Here is a 19,644-nt window from a genome sequence, read left to right on the forward strand (position 1 = left end):
GTTGCGACGCGTAGATCTGCGTTGACCTGTCCGTCCTGGCTCTTACGATAGAGTCTTTGCGGCTAATTCTCCGGCTGGCAGCTGGTATGCCCAACGGCGGTGGTGAGGTATCGTGAATGCACGCGGTCTTCCCTACACGTGAGGCGCCACACCAACGCCACAACTTCACGCCACCGATGAGATAGGTGACACATTATGACCGCGTGTGGGGAATTACTACACGAGATAGAATCGAGCACTTCCAATGTCCCTGAGTTCAATATTGTTTCGAATCTATGAAGTCACAAGCCACCAGTTTCAGGCGCATCCCTGAAGCCCTACTACCAACCCTCCTGGTCATCCGTCTACTAGCCGGACCTACTTCAAGCCTCGCAATTGCATCCACTCATCGACAATTCTTCGATAATGACTGGCCTGATACGGTAGAAAGAAGTCCTTCAACACGCTCTTGATCCGCCGCGGCTGCACACCCAACTGCATCAGCAGCGCATCAATCTTCTAATAATCACCGCATTAATTAGCTGGCTCGAACCCCGTCAGGTGCTCGCTTCGGAACATACCGGCAACCACTCAAAGAGAGCGTACGTTCCATACACACCCGCGACCGTGTATCGTCGCCGACCGAAGGCGACGCGTATCGCAATTTCCCATTCGATTTCTGCTTGGGATACCCCGAGCTCGTCGAGTGATAGGTTGTCGGTGAGCCATGCGACACCCCAGAGCGCCGACGGGCCGGAAAAACTGTCGCGGGTATCAGCTGCGGAGTACTTGATCGGGCATGGGAGTGGGGTTAACTATGTACGTACATGGCAGTACTCGCGACTCCAACTGCGCCGGCAAACACCAGCGATCGGTCGTTTTTCCGCGCTAGCTCCGGCGGCAGGATATCCTTGTAGAGGCGGCACGGCGCGTTCTTCACCGGCTTATTATTCGGCATCGGCGGATTCGCGAGCCGCGGGAACAACCGAACGACCTCCTGGTCAGCCAACATGTCGAGATTATCCCACTTCTCCCTGAGATGCGGCGGATACGTCGCAAGATCCGTCACTACGCCGAGCTCGGCCGCGAGCTCGGGGGAGTATATCGGCTCGCTCTTATTGTATCCCGTCGCGAACACGACGGCGTCGGTGTGGAGTCGTTCACCGTCCGAAAGGACCACATACGTGCCCTCCAGTGCGGTGATCTCCGACCGGATCACTTTCACCTTCTCGCCGCTGTGGATGAAGGCGATACTTTCGGGCTGGTTGGTAATCGAGGCTAAGAAGACGCCGTTGGCAACATGTTAGCGGCTCCGACTATCCGTGATAATGGACCTGGTGATATGAAGTTGCACATACTCGGTACATTCACCCAGAAAGCACTGAAGAGGCTGCGTGTTAGAAACATGCGACCCTGTACATAGTCCGTGGGAAAAGATGTGAACGCACGCATGGTCGACGTTCTTCGGCCTAAGCCTAGCCATATTCTCGCTCTTATCATATCCCGCGTACGCCATGAGAATGCTGCTGAGCCAACCCCAGTACTTCCAGTGCAGCCAGTATCCAAGGCCACTCCCGGAATGCAAGAACCGATACCACCAGCCTTCGCAACTATCCAGCTGCGGCTGCAGCATCGCTCCCATGCGCGAGGAGATGACGTCGTTAGTGTTCCTTCCGAGAATGTCTGCCGCTAACTGCGGCGCCGCGCCGTTGCCGACCGAGTCCGGCCGGATGATCCAGTTCACCTGTTTCCCGTTCTTGACGCACATGTACATGGCGTCAATCGCGGACTTTCCCCCGCCGTAGATGGTGATCGTGCTGACCTCCGGAGAGGTCAGCCACGCGTAGTGGGCGCCGAGCTCGCGCGTGTGAAAAGCCGGGGGCTCGAAGCCGGTTGTGTCGAGCTCGGGAAGCGACGGATTCGAAGTGAGTCCGGTTCCGACGATGACCTTGTCGAAGGTCGAGGGCGCAGTATCCCCCTGAATCCATATATTCCATCCGCCCCCCGTGGCACGCTCGAGCTTAGTCACTTTGGCGTTGAACCGGATGCGCTCCTTGATGCCAAACCTTACGGCGTACTGCTCCATGTGCTCCTGCAGCTTTTCGGCGGGGATGAAGGTCGTGTGCGGATCGGCTACGCCGGTCGTGTCCATCGGGAAGTCGGAGTACTCATACACGCCGTATTTCTGCTGTGCCCGGAGTGTCGGATAGATTCGTCGCCGGCTCCAAGTCCCGCCGAGCGAATCTTCCGCTTCGAGGACCGTGAGTGAGATTGTAGGATCCACTTGGAGGTATCTAGGATAGGACGTTAGCCGTCGGGATATGAACCGCGGGAAGCTGTGCGATCTCACGTTTTGGCGGCCTCGAGGCCGTAGAAGCCTGTGTCCGACGGTTTTGTTAGCTACTGCTACTGACTTGGCTCGGGGTCGGTGTTACCTGCGCCAATCACGCAGACTCTGGTCGTCTTGTTGTCGATTGCCATCGCCGTCTGCTGGTAATAGTTATTTCTCACTCAACAGCGTAGACAAGGCGGATGGCCCGTTTATATATAATACCAGAGACGAAGACGGCCACATCATACCTTCGAATCGGACATCCTTATCAGGCATCCCGTACGGGATTCAGGCTACCAACAAAGTACATCGCGTGGTACATACCTCGGAATAAATGCCAGTTTTGGTGGCTTTGTAACCAATGACGGGGCCACCCGACGACATATAGACTACTTACCTACTAGCGCACCGATCGACCGACGTCTGCAGTGCCAGCCCAGCGTACCGGGATGTCCGTTCCCAAGATGACGAGAAATACGAGTTGCCTCGCCCCGGTGAGCATAAATAAAACGAGCACTAAATTGATGATTCTTGCACCACAGGTGTCCAGGGACCGCGGCTGCCAATACGGTGTCCAGTAAGTCTTTGGGGTTCGCTAACACGGATGGTATTTCTCCGGCTGGCTGTGTGGGTTGCACGGTTGTATATAAGACCACGATGGCCGTGAGACACGGCTGCTTTTCATGACAGTGTCAAACGTACTCCAGCTAAGCTCTCACGGTACAAATCTTCCGATCTGCACAGAACTCTCCAACACATCACTTTCCCCGGCGTGCTTACACCCACAAATTTCCATTCCCCGTGCCTAGTATTCCCACCACTGTCTCTTCCCCAGCTCCACCTTCACCCCATTTCCCGTGGACTGCATTCCATGCATTTACATATCACTTGTTTGTTTTTCCAAATCCCATGGCATAAACTGTCCTGGCTACGAGTATATAAAACTGTCTGTTCAACAAGGAAAACTCTAAACCAATGCCGGTGGCCACCGGGCTACCGTAATACCGGTAATCTAGGTAATCAGCACAGCACGCTGATGTTGGCAGGTGCCTATAGGCATCTGTGGGCACCAGAAAGCACCAGTAAGCACCTGTGGGCACCGTTGGGTATCCAGGCGTTTGATTCTCCCGACCGAACGGATGATTAACAGTTACCTGTAGGGTATCCGGTCGCTTCATCCCCCCCTCTGACCAACGGACGATCCCCCACCCTACCCACCCTGACCGTGTCAGCAATCGCCGCAGGGCATCCAGTATCCGTAAGCCACCATGTGGAACGGCTTGATTAATAGTGGGGGCGGAGACTCGGTTTCTCCAGCATCTCTGGCAGGTTTGATGGGCACTGGAGCGATGGAAGACCGTTTCTATTCTAAAGCTTTATTCACTCTAGCGGCGCGACATTTGTGGCAATGAACGCGGAACGAACCACGCAGGAAGTATGTAGGTTGGATTTGCCTTTCCAGGCGGGCGACGGGTCACAACTAGAATCGGTACTGGCCCGAACGATCAATGCCGGGTCGTTGTGGTAACTACTGGCAGATTGGATCGGCACTGGTGTTATCACGTGCACACGCGTGTATATTGTCTAGATGTATGTGGACTTGGCGGAGCTCTCCCGCCGCACGTAGGGGACGTTTAGCGGAAAGCGGGAGCTTTGTATAAATATCTGTTTCATGCGTGGTAGAAACCGATAGATATTGAATTCAGTCAACAGTAGTTCTATTCCTCACATAGCTATCCCAATCTTACGCCGTCGCCACCCAGTGCCTTTCGGATTCCCATACCCATCACGAGGACGTCCTGCCTCACCGCTCGTCTCCAAAAACTTATCCGCCGTCTTAGTCAATGATTCCACCAAAACGCCGACACGAACACGCGGCCGTGACCTTTCTCTGCGGCTCCGCCCTCCTTGCTCGTATGAATGCCATTTCGGTTCCGGCCTTCGCAAGATGGCGATGGGCTCTTCCTCCACGCCACCCGAGTGCATGCGTCGCGAGCTACTGCGGTAGTTGCCGAGATCGCCGTCGTAGTGGTCGCCGTCGTTGCCGCCGTGCCAGTGCCTCGTTCTAGGCCCACGCAGGATCTCAACGCGCGGTTCATCGGCGGTGCCCGAGTGAAATCGTGCGGACGAGCTGCGGTGGGGATGGCCGTCGTCGTACCGCTCGTCTCGGTAGTTCTGGCTGTCTGGACGGTACAGGTGGCTGTGGACCGGTGCGCGCAGGATCGCGACCGGCGTTTCGTCGACGTCGCGGGAGTGCATGCGTCTCGAGTCGCTTCGGCGCGTGTGGGGATGGTGCGTCTCGCTCCCGCCATCCCTGTAACCGTGCGTCTGAGAGTAGTACGCGTCGCGCTGCGTGGGTGTTCGTAGGATCTCGACCCGTTCTGCATCGCGGTACTGCGAGGACCAGGGTCGTGAGTCCTGTGTGGGGTGGTGCGGGTCTACTCCGTCGTCGTGGTCTTCATTGACATCTGTGAGCGGGTGGCGGCGAGATGTGTATGTATGATGGTGGTGCAGTGCCGGCCCCCGCTGGATCGCGATGGTCTCCCCGTCCGTGTAGTCCCAACGCCGACGAGCAGCCGAGGAAACGCGGTAGTGATGTTCGTCCAGCTCCACGTCGCGAGTGTGCGATGGCAACGGCCATTCCCGCCTCATGTGATCCGGCTGCCGGTAAGCGAGGTCGTCGCCGGTCCGCGCATACTCCCAAACGCTATCATTGTCGTCGTAGTCCTCATAGTCGTCGTCGTCGTCGTCCGAATATGAGCCCTCAGAGTATTCCTCCATATCCTCCCCGTCTACGGGATATCTCTGTCCGCCCGGTGTCCCAACCTGAATGGGCCGGCGATCTGCGTATCTGTGTTCGGTGGCGGTAACGTTGTACGCGTACGGAACGGTGGATGCTGGCTGGCGCCGTCCCTCTTCTCTGTCCTGGTGCACTGGAAGCTCCTATTCCGGCGGGACTTGGGTGAGTACTGCAATCACATTTTCAAGCTAGTTGCGGGGCGTGAACGGACGACTTACTGGCTCGAAAACAGAGACGTACTGGACTTGCGGCGGCACTTGAGAAAACATCGGAGCGGTTGGATTCACACTACCTACTATAGAAGATGCGAACTCGAGGGAGATGAAGGGTTTATGTCTATTTCCTCATCTAACTACCGATTCGTCAACCGGGCTGTGTTTCTGGGGTTATGTGTCTGCATGCAATACCCCCGCATCATCAGCCACGGCTGTACGGCTTCATGGCTGAGTGCTTTATACATATACGGGCGACTATTTTCAAGCGATAGCTGTCCTGTCGGCGGTTGCAGGGGGCTGTGTGTGCACTCGAGGCAGCTGTAAGGTGGTGCCGTGGGACACATCTTGAACTGACGTCTTGTGGGCACTTGTCGATCCTTGCCTGCGGACTTTGGACGGGATACTCTGCTAATTGGGAACGCTATCTAGTGCACACTAACCACTCAAAGGAATTAGCACTGCCACACCCTCACTCCCACCATACCATTTTAAGGCATCACTTGGCGCGCTGACTGACTCTTGGCGCGCTGACTGACTCTTGGCGCGCTGACTGACTCCGCGCGCTGTGTGGCAATGGAACATCAGTTGATTAGGTTGGGGAGGCAGAAGCTCATGAAGAATCGTGGGAATGGTATATGCAGAGCTTTGCAGTGCACCATACAAATATCAAGTGAACCGAAATCACGAAAACCATAACGGAGAATAACAAGGAGTCTGATCGCTGGTCAAAGATATCCACACGGCATAGTGGGCGCGCTCTCGACAGACTCAGTTGACATGTCCTGAGCAGCAGACTTGGTGGACGCGGTCGTGGCAGACTTAGTGGGCGCATTCTTGCCAGGCTCGGCGGGCGCGCTCTCATCGCGCATTGAAAAAGATGCGTGTTCCAATTGAACCAGTAGTAGCCAGGAGAAGCAAGCGACTGGAAGCAGTAGGTAGGCAGCATGTGGTTGTAGAGGTGCTGCCTCACATTAGCAATACTGAGGATGATAACGTTATTGAAGTCTGTTGGAACGCATTGGTCTGAAGTTGGATGCTCTGCATGTGTAGAAACATTACGATGATTTTGCGCTAGTAACTTTTATACTGACCAAGCGCCAAGCGCCCGAAAAGCGGTATGTAACGGCACAAGCCAGTTAGAAAGCGAGTCAAGACCGTATGTAGAGTAACAGCGCTCACTGTTCTCACTGGGCGGACGGTTACATATCCGAGATACGGTAGTTTGTATGCTTGCGCACAACATAATGAGGCGAAATTCAAAAACTTCCTCACACAAAATGCTCGTCCAAAAGTCACTCATACTAATTAACCACGACCATTATTTTGATTTGACACTAGGGTGACCTTGAAGGGCAGCTCTACCTTTCCCCAGCGCAATTTTAATTTTAGCTATTGATGTGGTGGAGAAAAGCCGGGAGTCAAAATGGGTCGCAAAGGTGTCGGTTTAAGGAGTCTCCAACCATGTGACTGCCATTTCGGTTCCGGCCGCCGCAGGATCGCGACGGGCTCTTCCCCCACGCAACCCGAGTGCGTGCGGTTGTTATGGTCGCCGTCGTTGCCACCGTGCCAATGCGTCGTTCTCGGCCCGCGCAGGATCTGAACGCGCGGTTCATCAGCGGTGCCCGAGTGATTTCGTGCGAACGAGCTGCGGTCGTCGTCGTACCGGTCGTCTCGGTAGTTCTGGCTGTTTGGACGGTACCGGTGGCTGTGCACCGGCACGCGTAGGATCGCGACCGGCCCCTCGTTCACGTCACCGGAGTGCGTGCGTATCGAGTCGCTCCGGCGCGTGTGGGGATGATCCGTCTCACTCCCGCCTTCCCTGTAACCATGCCTCCAAGAGTTGTACGCGTCGCGCGGCCAGGGCGTTCGCAGGATCTCGACCCGTTCTGCATCGCGGTGCCGCGAGGACCGTAGTCGCGAGTCCAGCGGGCGGTGGTGCGGGTCTGGTCCGTCGTTGTTGTCTTCATTGACATCTGGGAACGGGTGGTGGAGCAATGTGTATGCATGATGGTGGTGTTGTGTTGGCCCGCGCTGGATCGCGATCGTCTCTCCGTCGGCGTCCGCGTACTCCCCGCCATTCCGCGCAGCCGACGAAACTCGGTAGTGGCGTTCATCTGGGTCCACGTCGCGACTGTGCGATGGTGTCGGCATCAGCGTCGGCGTTCTCCGCGTCACGGGACGCGGCATCCAGTAAGAGAACTTGTCGCCGACCCGCACATACGCCCAAACGCTATCATTGTCGTCGTAGTCCACATAATCGTCGTCGTCCTGAAAAAAAGTCCTCAGAGTATTCCTCCGTATTCTCCCTGTCTGCGGGATTTCTCTGCCCGCCCGGTGTCCAAACCCGACTGGGCCGGCGCTCATTCCAGCCTCGCCCCTCATGCGTCCCGTAGGGCGAGCCGTAACTCCGCACTCCGGGGTCGTATCCTGGAGGGCGGTAAGGATCCGGCCGTGAACCATCGCTGGTGTCGGGCAGTCGCTCTCCGTATCTGAGTTCGACGGCGGTATTGTCGTGTGGAACAGTGTGTGCAGGCTGGCGCCGTCGTACTCCTCCGTCGTGGCCAACAGGAAGTTCCTATTCCGACGGGGACTTGGTGAGTACTACTAGATCTCAACTTGGGCGTACGATAGAACAGACGACTTACTGGCTCGAAAATAAGGATATACAGGACTTGCGGCGGCACTTGAGAAAAAATCGGAGCGGTTGGAATCATACTTGTTACCTAGACGATGCGGACTCGAAGGGCAGGATGGGTTTATGTATATTTCCTCTATCTATGGACACGTCAACCGGGCTGTGTGTCTGCATGCATTATCCTCGCTCATCAGCCACGGCTGTACGGACGACTATGTTTAAGCGATAACTGTCCTGTCGGTACAGGGAGCTGTGCGCACTCTAGGCAGCCGTGACTACCCACTAACTACCTAGTTGGAGCCAATAGGGAGGCAGTGTTCATATTATTCTTCACCCCCACACCATCAACTAACGTGCGTAGGATCACCGTGGCTGAGGGAAGGTTCCACTTGTATGTAGGTGCACTGCTAGTACGCTGAGACAGGGACACCCCGCTCGACTTCATCCCTGTCCCCAGCCTCCGTGGTCCCTGAGCCGGAGCCTCAAGTTCATCACGTACATATAACGAAGCACCGCGCCTTGTGATTCGTCAATGGTTTCGGTCCGAGTCTGTAGCTTTAGGTGGCTAGATACAAACAAACGTCGCCGACACGATGCAAGCATCACAACAGCTTCAGGTACCAACCAACGTCGCCGACACGACGCAAGCCTCGCAACATCTCCGACCGCCGACGGCAACGGATGGTGAACCAGCTAGGCCGCACTCCCGCAATCGCTCGCGACGGTCTTCAGCATCATCGCCTGCTGGCGGTAGGCCCAGGTCGCGCAACCGGTCCCGCGACTCGAGATTGCCGCCTTCGTCGACGGCAACGCCGCCGTGGCCGACGTCTCGCAGTCGTGTACTGAGCCCAGCCGCGCGCAAATGGACTACCACTCGGATTTTGATCAAGGAGCCCCAGAATCGATGGCCGTTTGCGTTGAAGACGCACATGCCCGAATTGTGCGAGATATCTCTCCTTTTTTTTTCCCGCCTGGTGCTACTCGGAGGCTAATTCGTCGTGCTCGTAGGGACGATGTTGATCAGTTAAGAAGCGCAATGCGGGGTCAGCAGGGACGCGGCCTCTGGTTGTTCGGAAAGGAGACTGGTGTTGCCGTCGTCCGAACCCTTCCGGACGATACTATCGAGGCCAGCTTCCGCGGAGCGCGGGGACTCATGAAATGTTTCGAGTCTGTGAGTGTCATGAATGTCTGGGAATCCTCCGATAACTATGGAGAGACTGACGGGCGGAGGGGGGCAATGATTAGACTGCACCAAAGTTCGAACTCTTGTACGCATTCCCCCACCCTCGAAAACACCATAATCTTGGCGATCATTCGATTCGCCGCTCACCCGACGCTGTGAATGCTAAGATGTTGCCTTTCCCGCAGCTACATCACCATGACCGCGCAAGGAAGACTCCGTATAGAAGTCGATATCTTCAAGCGACTCGCATTGTGTTACGAGCTACCGGTGGCTTTCATCAAGATGCTGATCGGCCACAGCCGGCAGCCGCCTCATGCTGGCTTCGGAAGCAGGTTGCAGCCCGTCGGACCGGCAGGCGACCTGATACAAGGTATGTACCTACCTTGCCTGTGCGCGGAGAAAAAACAGCACGAGTCGAGTGAAAATACCCCTCCCCTGGGGGAATTAACGTCTCTAGACTTCTGGTACACACTCCCGATCCGTCTTCCAATGGCGTGCACCGACCCGGAGAACGCGCACCGAGACTGGCACACGGGGATCTACCAGATCAACGCATTCAACCACCTGCACCTTCACAAGCAGAAATCCGACCTCCGTCACTTCGATCTCGTCATCCTCTCGCGGCACGACCTGGCCAACAAGAAGTCCACCGTCATCTGCGTCAACCTGCATTCGCGCACTCCCGGCCCGATCGAAGTCATACAGCAACGCGTCCTCCGTGCCCTTGAAGACGGCGGTACACAGATGATCGACCGCAATCCGCTGTGGGCTAATGTCGTGTATATCGATCAGGTGCTGGAGTGGTGGAAGGTTACGTTCGAGTTCTACGCCGCGGAGCTGAATACCTATGTATGTGCGACCTAGAAAGACGCGCAATAGCGGGAGAAGCTGATGCTGCTGAGGTAAACAGGAGAAGCAGATCGAAGACAAGATGACTGCGCAAGCCAAGCCCAAGCCGCGACCGCCACCAACCGGCAAAACACCACAGATGCTGGCGGACGAGATGTTGGAAAAGACGCGGATATCGACGGAAATGCTGGAGACGAATCGCGCGCTGCACGCCATGGCATCCCACTGCTTGCGCTACAAGACGGAGCTCGTCACCGTCGCGACCGTCGTCGTGGCTGTCATGGAGCAGCATGAGGAGATATCCGAACAGCTAAAGCTTGGACAGTTCGAGAGGGATAGGGTCAGGAGGGCGTTGAAGCAACAGCTCGCCGAGGTCACCGCCATCACACGGTCGCAGGAGGAGTTGGCGAAGAAGACGGAGAATACGCTAGCGTTGGTTAGTCATCAACTCACGCCCTCGCCGGTCTTTCTGTTTGTTGCGCGCTCATCAAGGTCTTGAAACCAGTTATTCCACTCCGTCCAAGCCGACTACGACCAGCAACAGATCGTCAACGGCGACGAGCTGCAAAAGATCTCTCTCGCCAGCCAGGACGAGGTGAAGCAGACGCGAAAGGACAGTCTCGCGATGAAGACCATTGCCGTGATGACAATGTTTTTTCTTCCGGGGACGAGTATCGCCGTAAGTCCTTCCACCGTTTCCGCCACCATCTTTCTTCGTACACCCGAGTGTTGACTGTTATGTAAAGGCTATTCTGGCGCTACCGTACTTCCAGAGCACGGTAGCCCACAGGACGCTGTGGCTGTGGGCAGTGCTGGCAGCAGCGATGACTGGCATCGTCCTCGGTCTCTACCATCTGCTCTCGAAGGGCGCGTCTGAGCGGCACAGGAAGGAGAATGCGGTTGTGGATCCGGAGAAACAGGAGTGATGCGTGTATTTGAGTGTACTACCTACATACTAGTCTAGTGGGATTTGACAAGTGGCATGTGGCGTGAATCTGCAACGTCCACGATTATGTGTTGCGCAGTTGTATGGAAACACTGTAGTCGCGCTTAGTAGTCGTCCCGACGGATCCGAGACTCGGGTGAGTCGAGAATACATACCCGCATTGAGTTTCACCGGTTGATGGATCTGAGAGATTGGGCCCAGCTATAGTAAACCTAACCCTCACAGACCTCGTACCAAATCTCCATCCTGATTCCGGAAACCCACATTCATGACTCAAAGTATGACGGTGGGCCGGCAAGGTGAGAACGCATACCCTTTAGGGCGCCTAATGGACTGGGACACTAGTGCGACGGTTCGATTGCGCGTGTTTTTCTTTATTATGTACCAGAAGTTCATGCTCTTCATGCTCTGTCACCCGCTCCCAGTCCGTCGGCAACCAGTTCCACCCGAACCCGGATCGGACAGTGGCGAGGAAACGGAGTGTGTACTTATATTGCCATGATCTACTTAGGTCGCAAGCAATCACTGATCAAACAAAAACAAAGCTCCACCCGAACCCATGTCAAGCCGCCCTTCCTATACATCTACGCATGGGCCTTTCCCATGCGGTTCGAATGGTAGCGACTCATCATAGATGTCGTCGTCTTCGTCCACCTGTCATGACGGTTACATGTATGAGCGTCGACGGGAACCCTCGGAGGATGTGAATTTCAATGCGAACTTACGTCTTCATAGAGACCTCCGAGCATAAGTTTTCGCAGCTGTTTGACGTTATTAATATATGTCGACTTCAGAAGGAAAAAGATGCCGCTTACCACGTCCCAGTGCGACCGTCCGTTAGTGCTGATATCGATATCGTCCAGGTGAGAGTCGACTAGATCCTGCAGTCAGCAGCGGTATGTTCACAAGGGTTTCACATCTGCTAATTCATCCTGTACCCGGAAGACAGTCGATCCACGCGCCCAGTTTGTCGTCATCGTCCAGGGCCTCGATCAGCGTCTTAGCCGCCGGATCGTCTCCGATGCGTGCAAACATGAATGCAACGGCTATTAAAGATGTCAGATTGGAGGAGACGCTAGACGGGAGAAAGAAAACCGGCGGCTCACAGTCAACCGTCCTTTCGGAATCGTTGTCCAACTTTGCGAGACAGTTGTTGATGTTCCTCTTCAGCACCCCCTGCTTCTCGCCCTCAATCTGGAAACCGAATCAGCATGATGGCCGCAGGCCGCGCGGTAGTACAGCACCGTGGTTGTGAGGCTTACATCGCCGTCGGTAATGATCATTGTAAGCAGCGGCTTGCGCATGGGAGTTTGTGGTTCGAGGACGAACGGTTTCAAGATTTTGTTCTGCAGCTCCGTGCCCGTCATAGTGACTCCGTCGTACTGGATCTCTGCGTGAAGCCCAGCAACGTCTGCCTTCTTAATATCTTTGCGCCCCGTCGGGTTATTGAGAAATCGGACGGAGACGATGCCCTCCTCCCGTGCTAGCTCGTAGACATCGGCAATCGCCTCCAAAACCTTCTTCAGCATATCTTTTCGATTGCCGCCGTCTTCGTACTCCATCGAGCTGCTATCATCTATATTGGGGCACGGGGGATTAGGCCGATTTCCCTCCATTCCACCAATCCACCAATCCAGCATTCCAGCATTCCAGCCTCGCCTGGCCGTGAGTCGGAGTCGTCACCCACCAAGGAGAATGACCAGATCATAGAGTGCCAGAACTGCAAACTGCTCGGCGATCTCCCGCGGACACGCCCGATCGACCAGCGTCTCGACCATGTCCGCCCCGCGCTGCGAATACTCGTCAAAATTGTAGTCTGGGAAGAACTGCACCAGTCCCGGCTTCTGCCGCTCGACGAACAGCTTCAGCTTCGACGAGAACTTGTCTGCGTGCATTCGAGAGGCTGCCATCGCGTGGAATTGAATGTGTGGGAGCTTTGGGCTGCGAGATGCGGGACGGGGGGCGATGCGGCGTGTGGGGCGATCTTCTAGTATTAACTATTAGACAGGGCGGTCCGCTAACCCCACTTAAGTAGATCGTCCTCCCCGCGTCGGAGTCTCCGTTGTGGGGAATAAGTTTGTGCGGCTCAGTCCGCTGTAGTACCATATGCATTACCCCGCCCCTAGATTTGGGGGATAGGGTTACACCCAGAAGAACAACTTCATAGTATGGCGGCCATCAATATCGATTGGCTTTGAAGCCTTCTCCTGATGATCCGCCGATTCCGTGCAGGTTGGGCTGATTGCTCCCATTACGCGAGGCCGCGAAAATGCGCACACACCATCCGTGTACTGGATACCGCATCACTCGTAGATTCCACTGTTAGTCAAGTACTATGGCGCCGTCATCCGAATGAGAACCTGTGAATGTTACGATACGCAGCTGTGGCGGAGTGATGGAGGATAGGCTGTCGGCGAGAGGAGGACGTGAAGGCGGCCTCCTTTCGGCGGGAGTGAACGAATGTGGTTAGTAGTGCGTAATATCGTTAGTCCGAATTGGAGGGATTCAACGTTGGCGGGCATGGCAGCGTCTTCCTCCCCTTCTTCTTCATCTTCATCCTCTTCATCCTTCTTGATCATCATCTACGGGATAGACAATCAACCTCTATCCCCTCTCTCATCATCTGCAGAATAGACGATCAATATTTACATCCTGTTTCCCTTGTGTGTTCACCTTCTCTCGACTCGCTTCCCGGCGTGGAGAGGCATTGGCGAAAGAGCCGTCACAAAAGCTCCTCCATCGCTCGGGCACACGTCCATAGTACACCACCCTCCCGCCCAGCCCCTCAAGATGTGTCTTATCGCAGGTCGTGCGAGTGAGTCTCAGTGCCGCGGAGTTTGGGTACGCTGGTCCCGGCGGAGACCGGCGGTGGGAGAGGGTTCCGTCTCCTCATTACGAGAATACAGTCCTCTAGCCCCACGGTCACTCTGCACGCGCGATCATGAATCTACACTACTGAACAGCGCCAACATCTACGACAGCTATGAAACCTGATGGATAAGTCGGACATAGGTACCCGAATCCGACCTTTGCTGCTGAGTTTGAATACATCTGACTGACTGGCAGGCTGATATGCCACTGCTAATCTTGAGTAGATTCGACTGCCTCTGAACTTGCCTATCGGAACCAGAAGCAAGGTGGCCCGCCCGTACTCCGCATGAGGGCCTTGTTCTGCGGTGCCGCCCTACGCTCGCTATTTTTTGTTAGCGGATAGGTGGATAGGAGTGAAACACTTTTACTTCACCGTTGTGCTTCTAGGCAACAGCCAGGCTGCGTAACGGATGTCTCCGCGGAATCGGGCAAGTGTCACTGAAAAGCAATGAGCACCGCCGATGAGAGCGGGTCGACTCGGCAAGAAGTTCTATGGACGCACGGAGAGATTACTGGTCTTGCGTGGTTGTTGTGGTTACGAGATATGTGCTTCATGCGGGCGGGCACAGTCTGCACACGGACTCGCCGACAGATGAACGCAGCCATTCGTTGTATTCGTAACCGACAGCAGTCCTAAGTAGAAGCACATCGTGAGCCACCGGAGCTTCTTCCCTATTGATGCGCAGTGCATGATGCGCAGACCATACATTGCACGAGGTTGCATATGGACAGCCAACGATACTCAATCATGGAGTGCAATGTTTCACTCTTCGGCGAATCATTTCCCACCATGCAGTGACGTGGTGACAGCACTGAAGTACCATGTGACACCGAATCCAGAGGCCCCCTAAATCACGGGACGGACTTTCCCGGAAATGGTCCATCCGCCCAGTTATCTGCAGGAAACGCGCATCGGGTCAACGAGAATAGTTTTCAGCTGGCCAACCTCGAAAATCATGCGGGTGGGTGGAGTTTACGTATGGTTCTCGTTTTCATTTCCTACACTCGTTCGCCCTCCATCGTGCGCCGGCACGGCATCGGAACTGCGCACTGGCGACCACATCGAGCCGTATACATCGTGTTCACCGTCCGGGTCCCACAACAGATGATATCGCTTAAATGGGGGGAGGGGACGGACTCCTTCCGACTGTTGGAAACGCGACATCATACTCCATCTCTCACATCGACCCTCTCCATCTGGCGGAGCATCCCCCACCTCACCATATTTTGCCATGGCAACAGCAAACGGAAGCGCAACTCGCAAAGGAGCACTAACTCCGAGTTATCCGATATTGACAATATCACCGGAAAGATGCACAGAAAAGCTCAAGGCATTCAGCAGCCGTCAGAAGCCGGGGTTGCTCAATTTGTTTTCCGACAGCGACTTCAAAAATTACGGGGGCAAAGGTGCGGAACTCGTCAACAGCCTGATCTCGAGAGGCTGTCCCAGAGAAATGGCGGAACAATTCTCTGTTTTGGTGCTATATGATGTGGTCATCTTGATTGGTATGTGATGTCAAACTTGCCGCACGTGATGGGAAAGAGGCCTAATCGGATACGCGAATGATCAGATAACAGCGATTCACCGGAAGCCGAGAATGCTCGAAGAGAGACGTTAAAGACATTGTTGGATGCAATTGTCGATGTTTACGAGCTAGCCAATGACAAAGGTGTGGTCTCTGTCCGGTGCTGCAATCTCCACGACCAATGTACAGATCATAAAGACGTCCGAAGATCAGAGGTCTCTGGAATCCTCGAGACAATTAAATACGGCGAATCCGCCGAAGTTGGTGGACAGCTGAAGAAACGCATTCTGAGGCCTTTTGTCGAGCACAAAACCATGATCAGGCCTTTACTCACTATCGTCATTACGAACGGCAATGTAAGCCATTCCCAATTGTCAGCTACTCCGAGCCCTACTGATCTGAGTACAAGCCTGAGGCGGAAACTAAGGATGTTTTGAAGACGGCCATCAACAACTGTCTCGTGAAATTGTCCCAAGACCCTACCAAAACAGAAGATGGTCGGTTCAACGATTCTTCCTGGTTCGGAGTCAAGTCGCTAATATCTTCAGCTGTGGCTTTCATGTTTGCACGAGTCGGCGGAGATCAGGCTGGCAAGGAGCTCGTAAAAGATCTTGATAACGATCAGATCTTGGGAGCGTGGATTGATTGCCTACCGGGTAAGTGGAGAAGCGTTTGGTTACCTAAAATCTCACTAACTGGGCAATCTAGTCGAATCTCGCCTGAAAGATTTCCGTCCGTATGGTCATCGGCCTTACTGGGATGTGGTAAATATCTGGATCCCTCATCCCTGCGCGATCATAAGTTTTCATGAGCTAACGATTCTTATCATCAGCTCTGGAAGCTTATGCTTGGAGCTCTATACAAAGTTGTACGTCGCCGTATAGCATTCTCGGACACGCAGAGCTGACTGAATCTAGATCGACGCCATGGACGATGACTCTGAGCTCGATGAGGACTTCCTGATGCCACTAGTTTCTAGTAGACCTAAGGCTCGCAACCAATCGCGAGATAACCGTATAGCTGTTCCTTCGGCAGGTCCGCCCCCCAAACTTCCGATGCTGGACGCACCTCACGGAGTGCGACCTTCCGCCGAATCTCGTCGTCGAATACCTGCGCCAGTGGAGGCACCTTCCCCGGAGGTCGTTCCCTACCCTGTATCGGGGGAATTACATAACGGCAGTGCGTTGAAAGAAACTCATTCGAGCATGCGTGCATCCCAGGACTCGTCACACTCTATCAACCCTCCGAAAGACCGGGATTCCGAGTATGTATCAAAGGCGACCCAGGGCAATCCTTTGCTAGAATCGCCAATTCCAATGCCTAATTGCGACAACGAACCAGACATAATACCTGACGCCAGCCACCCGTCAACCGAAAAAGGCTTCAAGCCCTCCACGACAGCGACAGGAATAATCCTAAACCGATGGTCTACCATTCGAGATGTGGTGGGCCCACACGCCGATCACTGGCCTTCCCGCTTGAAATTTCACATGCCTGAATTGTGGGAACCACATACACCTTGCGTCGGGGTTTACTTGACGAGCAGCACCAAGGGCTAATCAGTCACGTTCTAATAGGGATGATACACGCTTGCTGCTAAAGGCTGAGCAGCGTCGCCAAGATCACGACCCACCACTGTTCGGAAAACTTACAGCTGTTGCGGTCATGAGAACCCAAGATAATGGTTTGATAGCGGCTAGCTTCTGCGGGAAGAAGAGACTGCAGAAGTGTATCGAGGCGGCCCGGGTAAGTGCACTTGATGCTGGGATGGTGAGACAAAGACTTATGGGTCGTAGGATGAATCGACAGCACCAAAGTTTCAACTATTGTACGCAATTCCCTTCCTATGCGCCAAAGAGCGACATGATGATCTCGGGATCCCATCAGCATCTTCAATTGTTGCCAATGCTGATATACGTTTTCGGCAGCTACATTACTATGAGCGCCACCGGAACGCTTCACATTGCCGCCGACGTGTTCCAGGAACTCGCGTTGTGCTATGATATCCCGGTGGCATTCATCAACTCAGTACTTGACTACGGGGGTGAACCTCGGTATACCGCCTTTGGAAGTAGGCCGCCGCGTGCTGAAAAAATACAAGGTATTCTTGACCGTCCAAGGCGTGTGAGAGAGCGCCAGAATACTAACGAAACATAGTTTTCTGGTACACACTCCCGATCCGACTTGCACTGGACTGTACTACAGAGGCTGGCGGAGAACAACTTGTCGCCGATCTCACACGGGACTGTACTACAAATCATCACGGAGAACACTCAGACGCCAATCCGGGTTCCGATTACCTACATCTTGACACACAGAAAACCGACATCGGACAGTTTGACTTGGCCGTATTTTGCAGACACAATCTTCTCGAAAAAACGACGGCCGTCATTTGCGTCTACTTGTGCTCTGGCTTACTCGAGTCAGCGGAAGTCACCAAGCAGCGAGTGCTACATGCATTGGACGACGGTGGTATGGGAATGATTGATCGGAACCCCCTTTGGGTAAACATCGTCTACATAAGCATGGCTGTGCATTTCTGGAAGGTGACATTTGAGTATGTCGCGTCGGAGTTAAATAGCGATGTACGTGCATCATCTTGGTCACCTGTGAGCCGAGGGAGGGGGCCCAGCGGAAACGCTGACTGACGGCATCCAGGAGAAAGAAGTCGCGCACATGTTAGTAAATCAAGCGCAGCTTCGCGTGGTAGAGGACACGACGTCAGCGAAATACAAAAAGCTTCATACCATGGACGCGCATTGCCAACGCTACAAGATGGAGCTTGCAACGATCTCAGCAGTGATTGTTGGGATGATGCGGGAACACAAGGTCATGTCTGAGCAGTTAAAGTTGGATGTCCATGAAGCCCAACGTGTTGGGAGCGCGTTCAAACAACAGCTTGCCGAGACTACTGCCCTCACCATGGCACAGGAGGACATGGAGAGAAGGATACGGAATCTGTTGACCGTGGTAAGTGTTGACTCTCTCTCTCTCTCTCTCTCTCTCTCTCTCTCTCTCTCTCTCTCTCTCTCTCTCTCTCTCTCAGCATCTTTCTCAACGGCATACTGATTACCAGAATAACAGTTATTCCATTCCATCCAAGCTGCAAATGACCGGCAACAGATCGCGAATGGCAAAGCACTCCAAAAGATCTCAGTCGCCAACCAAAACGAGGTCAAACAAACGACGAAGAACAGCCGAGTGATGAAAACGATTGCCATAATGACGATGACGTTTCTGCCTGGAACCAGTGTCGCGGTAATCTTTCCAAGCTCTTCGGATGTGCTGCGGTAACTGATCCATATATTCCTCAACAGGCTCTATTCGCTCTTCCATATTTCGAGCACACCGCTGTCCATTCAACATGGTGGATATGGGCCGTGGTCGCGATAGCCTTGACCGGGATAGTTCTTGTGCTCTACCATTTCATCACGTTCGTAGCGGAGCATCGAGCCGGCGCCGAAGAAAAGGATAGTATGCTCGGCGACGAAGAGGAAGCCGGAATGGCTGGCATGAAAAGGGATCCTTCTGTGGGCGTCACTAACATCCGGAAGTATATGAAAGATTATCTCCTGTTTTATGTATTTAGGAAGAGCCTTTAGCAGGGGAATAAACTGTTCTGATTGAATCAAATGACGGGAATGTTCTGAAAGCGAGGACACTGCTCCGTCTCCTTACTTACTGTCGCTACCGTGTAAAGCGTGCTCGCGAGTCTAGTCGACAGCTTTCTGGAGAGTGAGATACCTAGCTTGACCGATAACTAGGTGGCCGAAAGCCTGCTCGAGAGCCTTATCGAGGGCTAGCTGGCAGGGACGCCGAGAGCGTGCCGGCAAGCGTTCTCGCGAGCAAGAACAAGTGCATGGTTGAATGTCTAATCAAGAGCATGACGACGAGCAGACCGAGAGCAATACGGCGCGCAAGGCCGGGAGGTTGCCGCCGAGCGGCACCTGAATTCCAATAGCATGCCGAGTGGATGACCGAGATCACTCCCGAGACCATGACGACCAGCAGGCGGAGAGCCAGATGACCAGCAAGACCGTGAGGTTGCCGCCGAGCGAAACCCAGACGCCAAGAGCGTGCCAAATGCATGACCGAGAGCACGACCGAGAGCGTGCTCTCTAGCATGCCGACGAGCAGAGCGTGAGCATGACGGCTGGCCAGCAGTTCTGTAATCATCACTGAGGCAGAGACCGAGAGACTTGCCGAGTGTATCACCGGCAGAGTGTAGACGGGTATACCGTCGAGGGTGCCCGAGCGCGTGCCGGCGAGCGTGCCTGAGGGCGTGCTGGCAAGAGCACCCTTCAATAC

The 19,644-nt window shown here is 54.4% G+C and overlaps 7 protein-coding genes across 7 annotated transcripts; 3 read left to right on the forward strand and 4 right to left on the reverse strand.

Moving 5' to 3' along the window:
• Positions 1–232: 232 nt before the first annotated feature.
• Positions 233–2,616, reverse strand: BZA05DRAFT_211235 (uncharacterized protein). Its single transcript, XM_051479612.1, has 7 exons — positions 2,415–2,616; positions 2,330–2,357; positions 1,428–2,273; positions 1,338–1,360; positions 807–1,257; positions 561–741; positions 233–498 (listed from the first exon to the last, which is right to left on the reverse strand). Exons 1-7 carry the CDS (start codon positions 2,458–2,460, stop codon positions 358–360), a joined length of 1,716 nt encoding a protein of 571 aa, XP_051334850.1. The 5' UTR covers positions 2,461–2,616; the 3' UTR covers positions 233–357.
• Positions 2,617–3,989: 1,373 nt separating this feature from the next.
• BZA05DRAFT_412965 (uncharacterized protein) lies at positions 3,990–5,517 on the reverse strand. Its single transcript, XM_051485151.1, has 2 exons — positions 5,330–5,517; positions 3,990–5,254 (listed from the first exon to the last, which is right to left on the reverse strand). Exons 1-2 carry the CDS (start codon positions 5,378–5,380, stop codon positions 4,037–4,039), a joined length of 1,269 nt encoding a protein of 422 aa, XP_051334851.1. The 5' UTR covers positions 5,381–5,517; the 3' UTR covers positions 3,990–4,036.
• A 1,198-nt stretch (positions 5,518–6,715) lies between these two features.
• Positions 6,716–8,040, reverse strand: BZA05DRAFT_422773 (uncharacterized protein; the record flags this gene model as incomplete). The annotated part of the gene is made up of 2 exons (XM_051485818.1): positions 6,716–7,876; positions 7,972–8,040. 2 exons carry the CDS (start codon positions 8,038–8,040, stop codon positions 6,716–6,718), a joined length of 1,230 nt encoding a protein of 409 aa, XP_051334852.1.
• Positions 8,041–8,166: 126 nt separating this feature from the next.
• Positions 8,167–11,110, forward strand: BZA05DRAFT_412974 (uncharacterized protein). Its single transcript, XM_051485152.1, has 8 exons — positions 8,167–8,901; positions 8,970–9,132; positions 9,207–9,229; positions 9,330–9,514; positions 9,602–9,993; positions 10,055–10,429; positions 10,499–10,672; positions 10,740–11,110. The coding sequence occupies exons 1-8, from the start codon at positions 8,555–8,557 to the stop codon at positions 10,917–10,919; spliced, it is 1,839 nt and encodes a 612-aa protein (XP_051334853.1). The 5' UTR covers positions 8,167–8,554; the 3' UTR covers positions 10,920–11,110.
• A 241-nt stretch (positions 11,111–11,351) lies between these two features.
• Positions 11,352–13,019, reverse strand: BZA05DRAFT_412979 (uncharacterized protein). Its single transcript, XM_051485153.1, has 7 exons — positions 12,627–13,019; positions 12,202–12,515; positions 12,046–12,133; positions 11,878–11,985; positions 11,755–11,813; positions 11,665–11,700; positions 11,352–11,593 (listed from the first exon to the last, which is right to left on the reverse strand). The coding sequence occupies exons 1-7, from the start codon at positions 12,847–12,849 to the stop codon at positions 11,516–11,518; spliced, it is 906 nt and encodes a 301-aa protein (XP_051334854.1). The 5' UTR covers positions 12,850–13,019; the 3' UTR covers positions 11,352–11,515.
• A 1,726-nt stretch (positions 13,020–14,745) lies between these two features.
• Positions 14,746–16,976, forward strand: BZA05DRAFT_211362 (uncharacterized protein). The gene is made up of 9 exons (XM_051479613.1): positions 14,746–15,316; positions 15,382–15,692; positions 15,746–15,833; positions 15,885–15,992; positions 16,045–16,100; positions 16,169–16,204; positions 16,254–16,600; positions 16,678–16,837; positions 16,914–16,976. The coding sequence occupies exons 1-8, from the start codon at positions 15,043–15,045 to the stop codon at positions 16,688–16,690; spliced, it is 1,233 nt and encodes a 410-aa protein (XP_051334855.1). The 5' UTR covers positions 14,746–15,042; the 3' UTR covers positions 16,691–16,837; positions 16,914–16,976.
• BZA05DRAFT_211371 (uncharacterized protein) lies at positions 16,728–18,941 on the forward strand. The gene is made up of 8 exons (XM_051479614.1): positions 16,728–16,837; positions 16,914–17,082; positions 17,133–17,164; positions 17,265–17,437; positions 17,494–17,921; positions 17,995–18,306; positions 18,413–18,594; positions 18,654–18,941. The coding sequence occupies exons 1-7, from the start codon at positions 16,827–16,829 to the stop codon at positions 18,539–18,541; spliced, it is 1,254 nt and encodes a 417-aa protein (XP_051334856.1). The 5' UTR covers positions 16,728–16,826; the 3' UTR covers positions 18,542–18,594; positions 18,654–18,941.
• The last annotated feature ends 703 nt before the right edge of the window (positions 18,942–19,644 follow it).

This window comes from Tricharina praecox (genome assembly GCF_024521635.1).
Source record: "Tricharina praecox strain CBS 144465 chromosome Unknown BZA05scaffold_46, whole genome shotgun sequence".
Classification (NCBI taxonomy): Eukaryota; Fungi; Ascomycota; class Pezizomycetes; order Pezizales; family Pyronemataceae; genus Tricharina; species Tricharina praecox.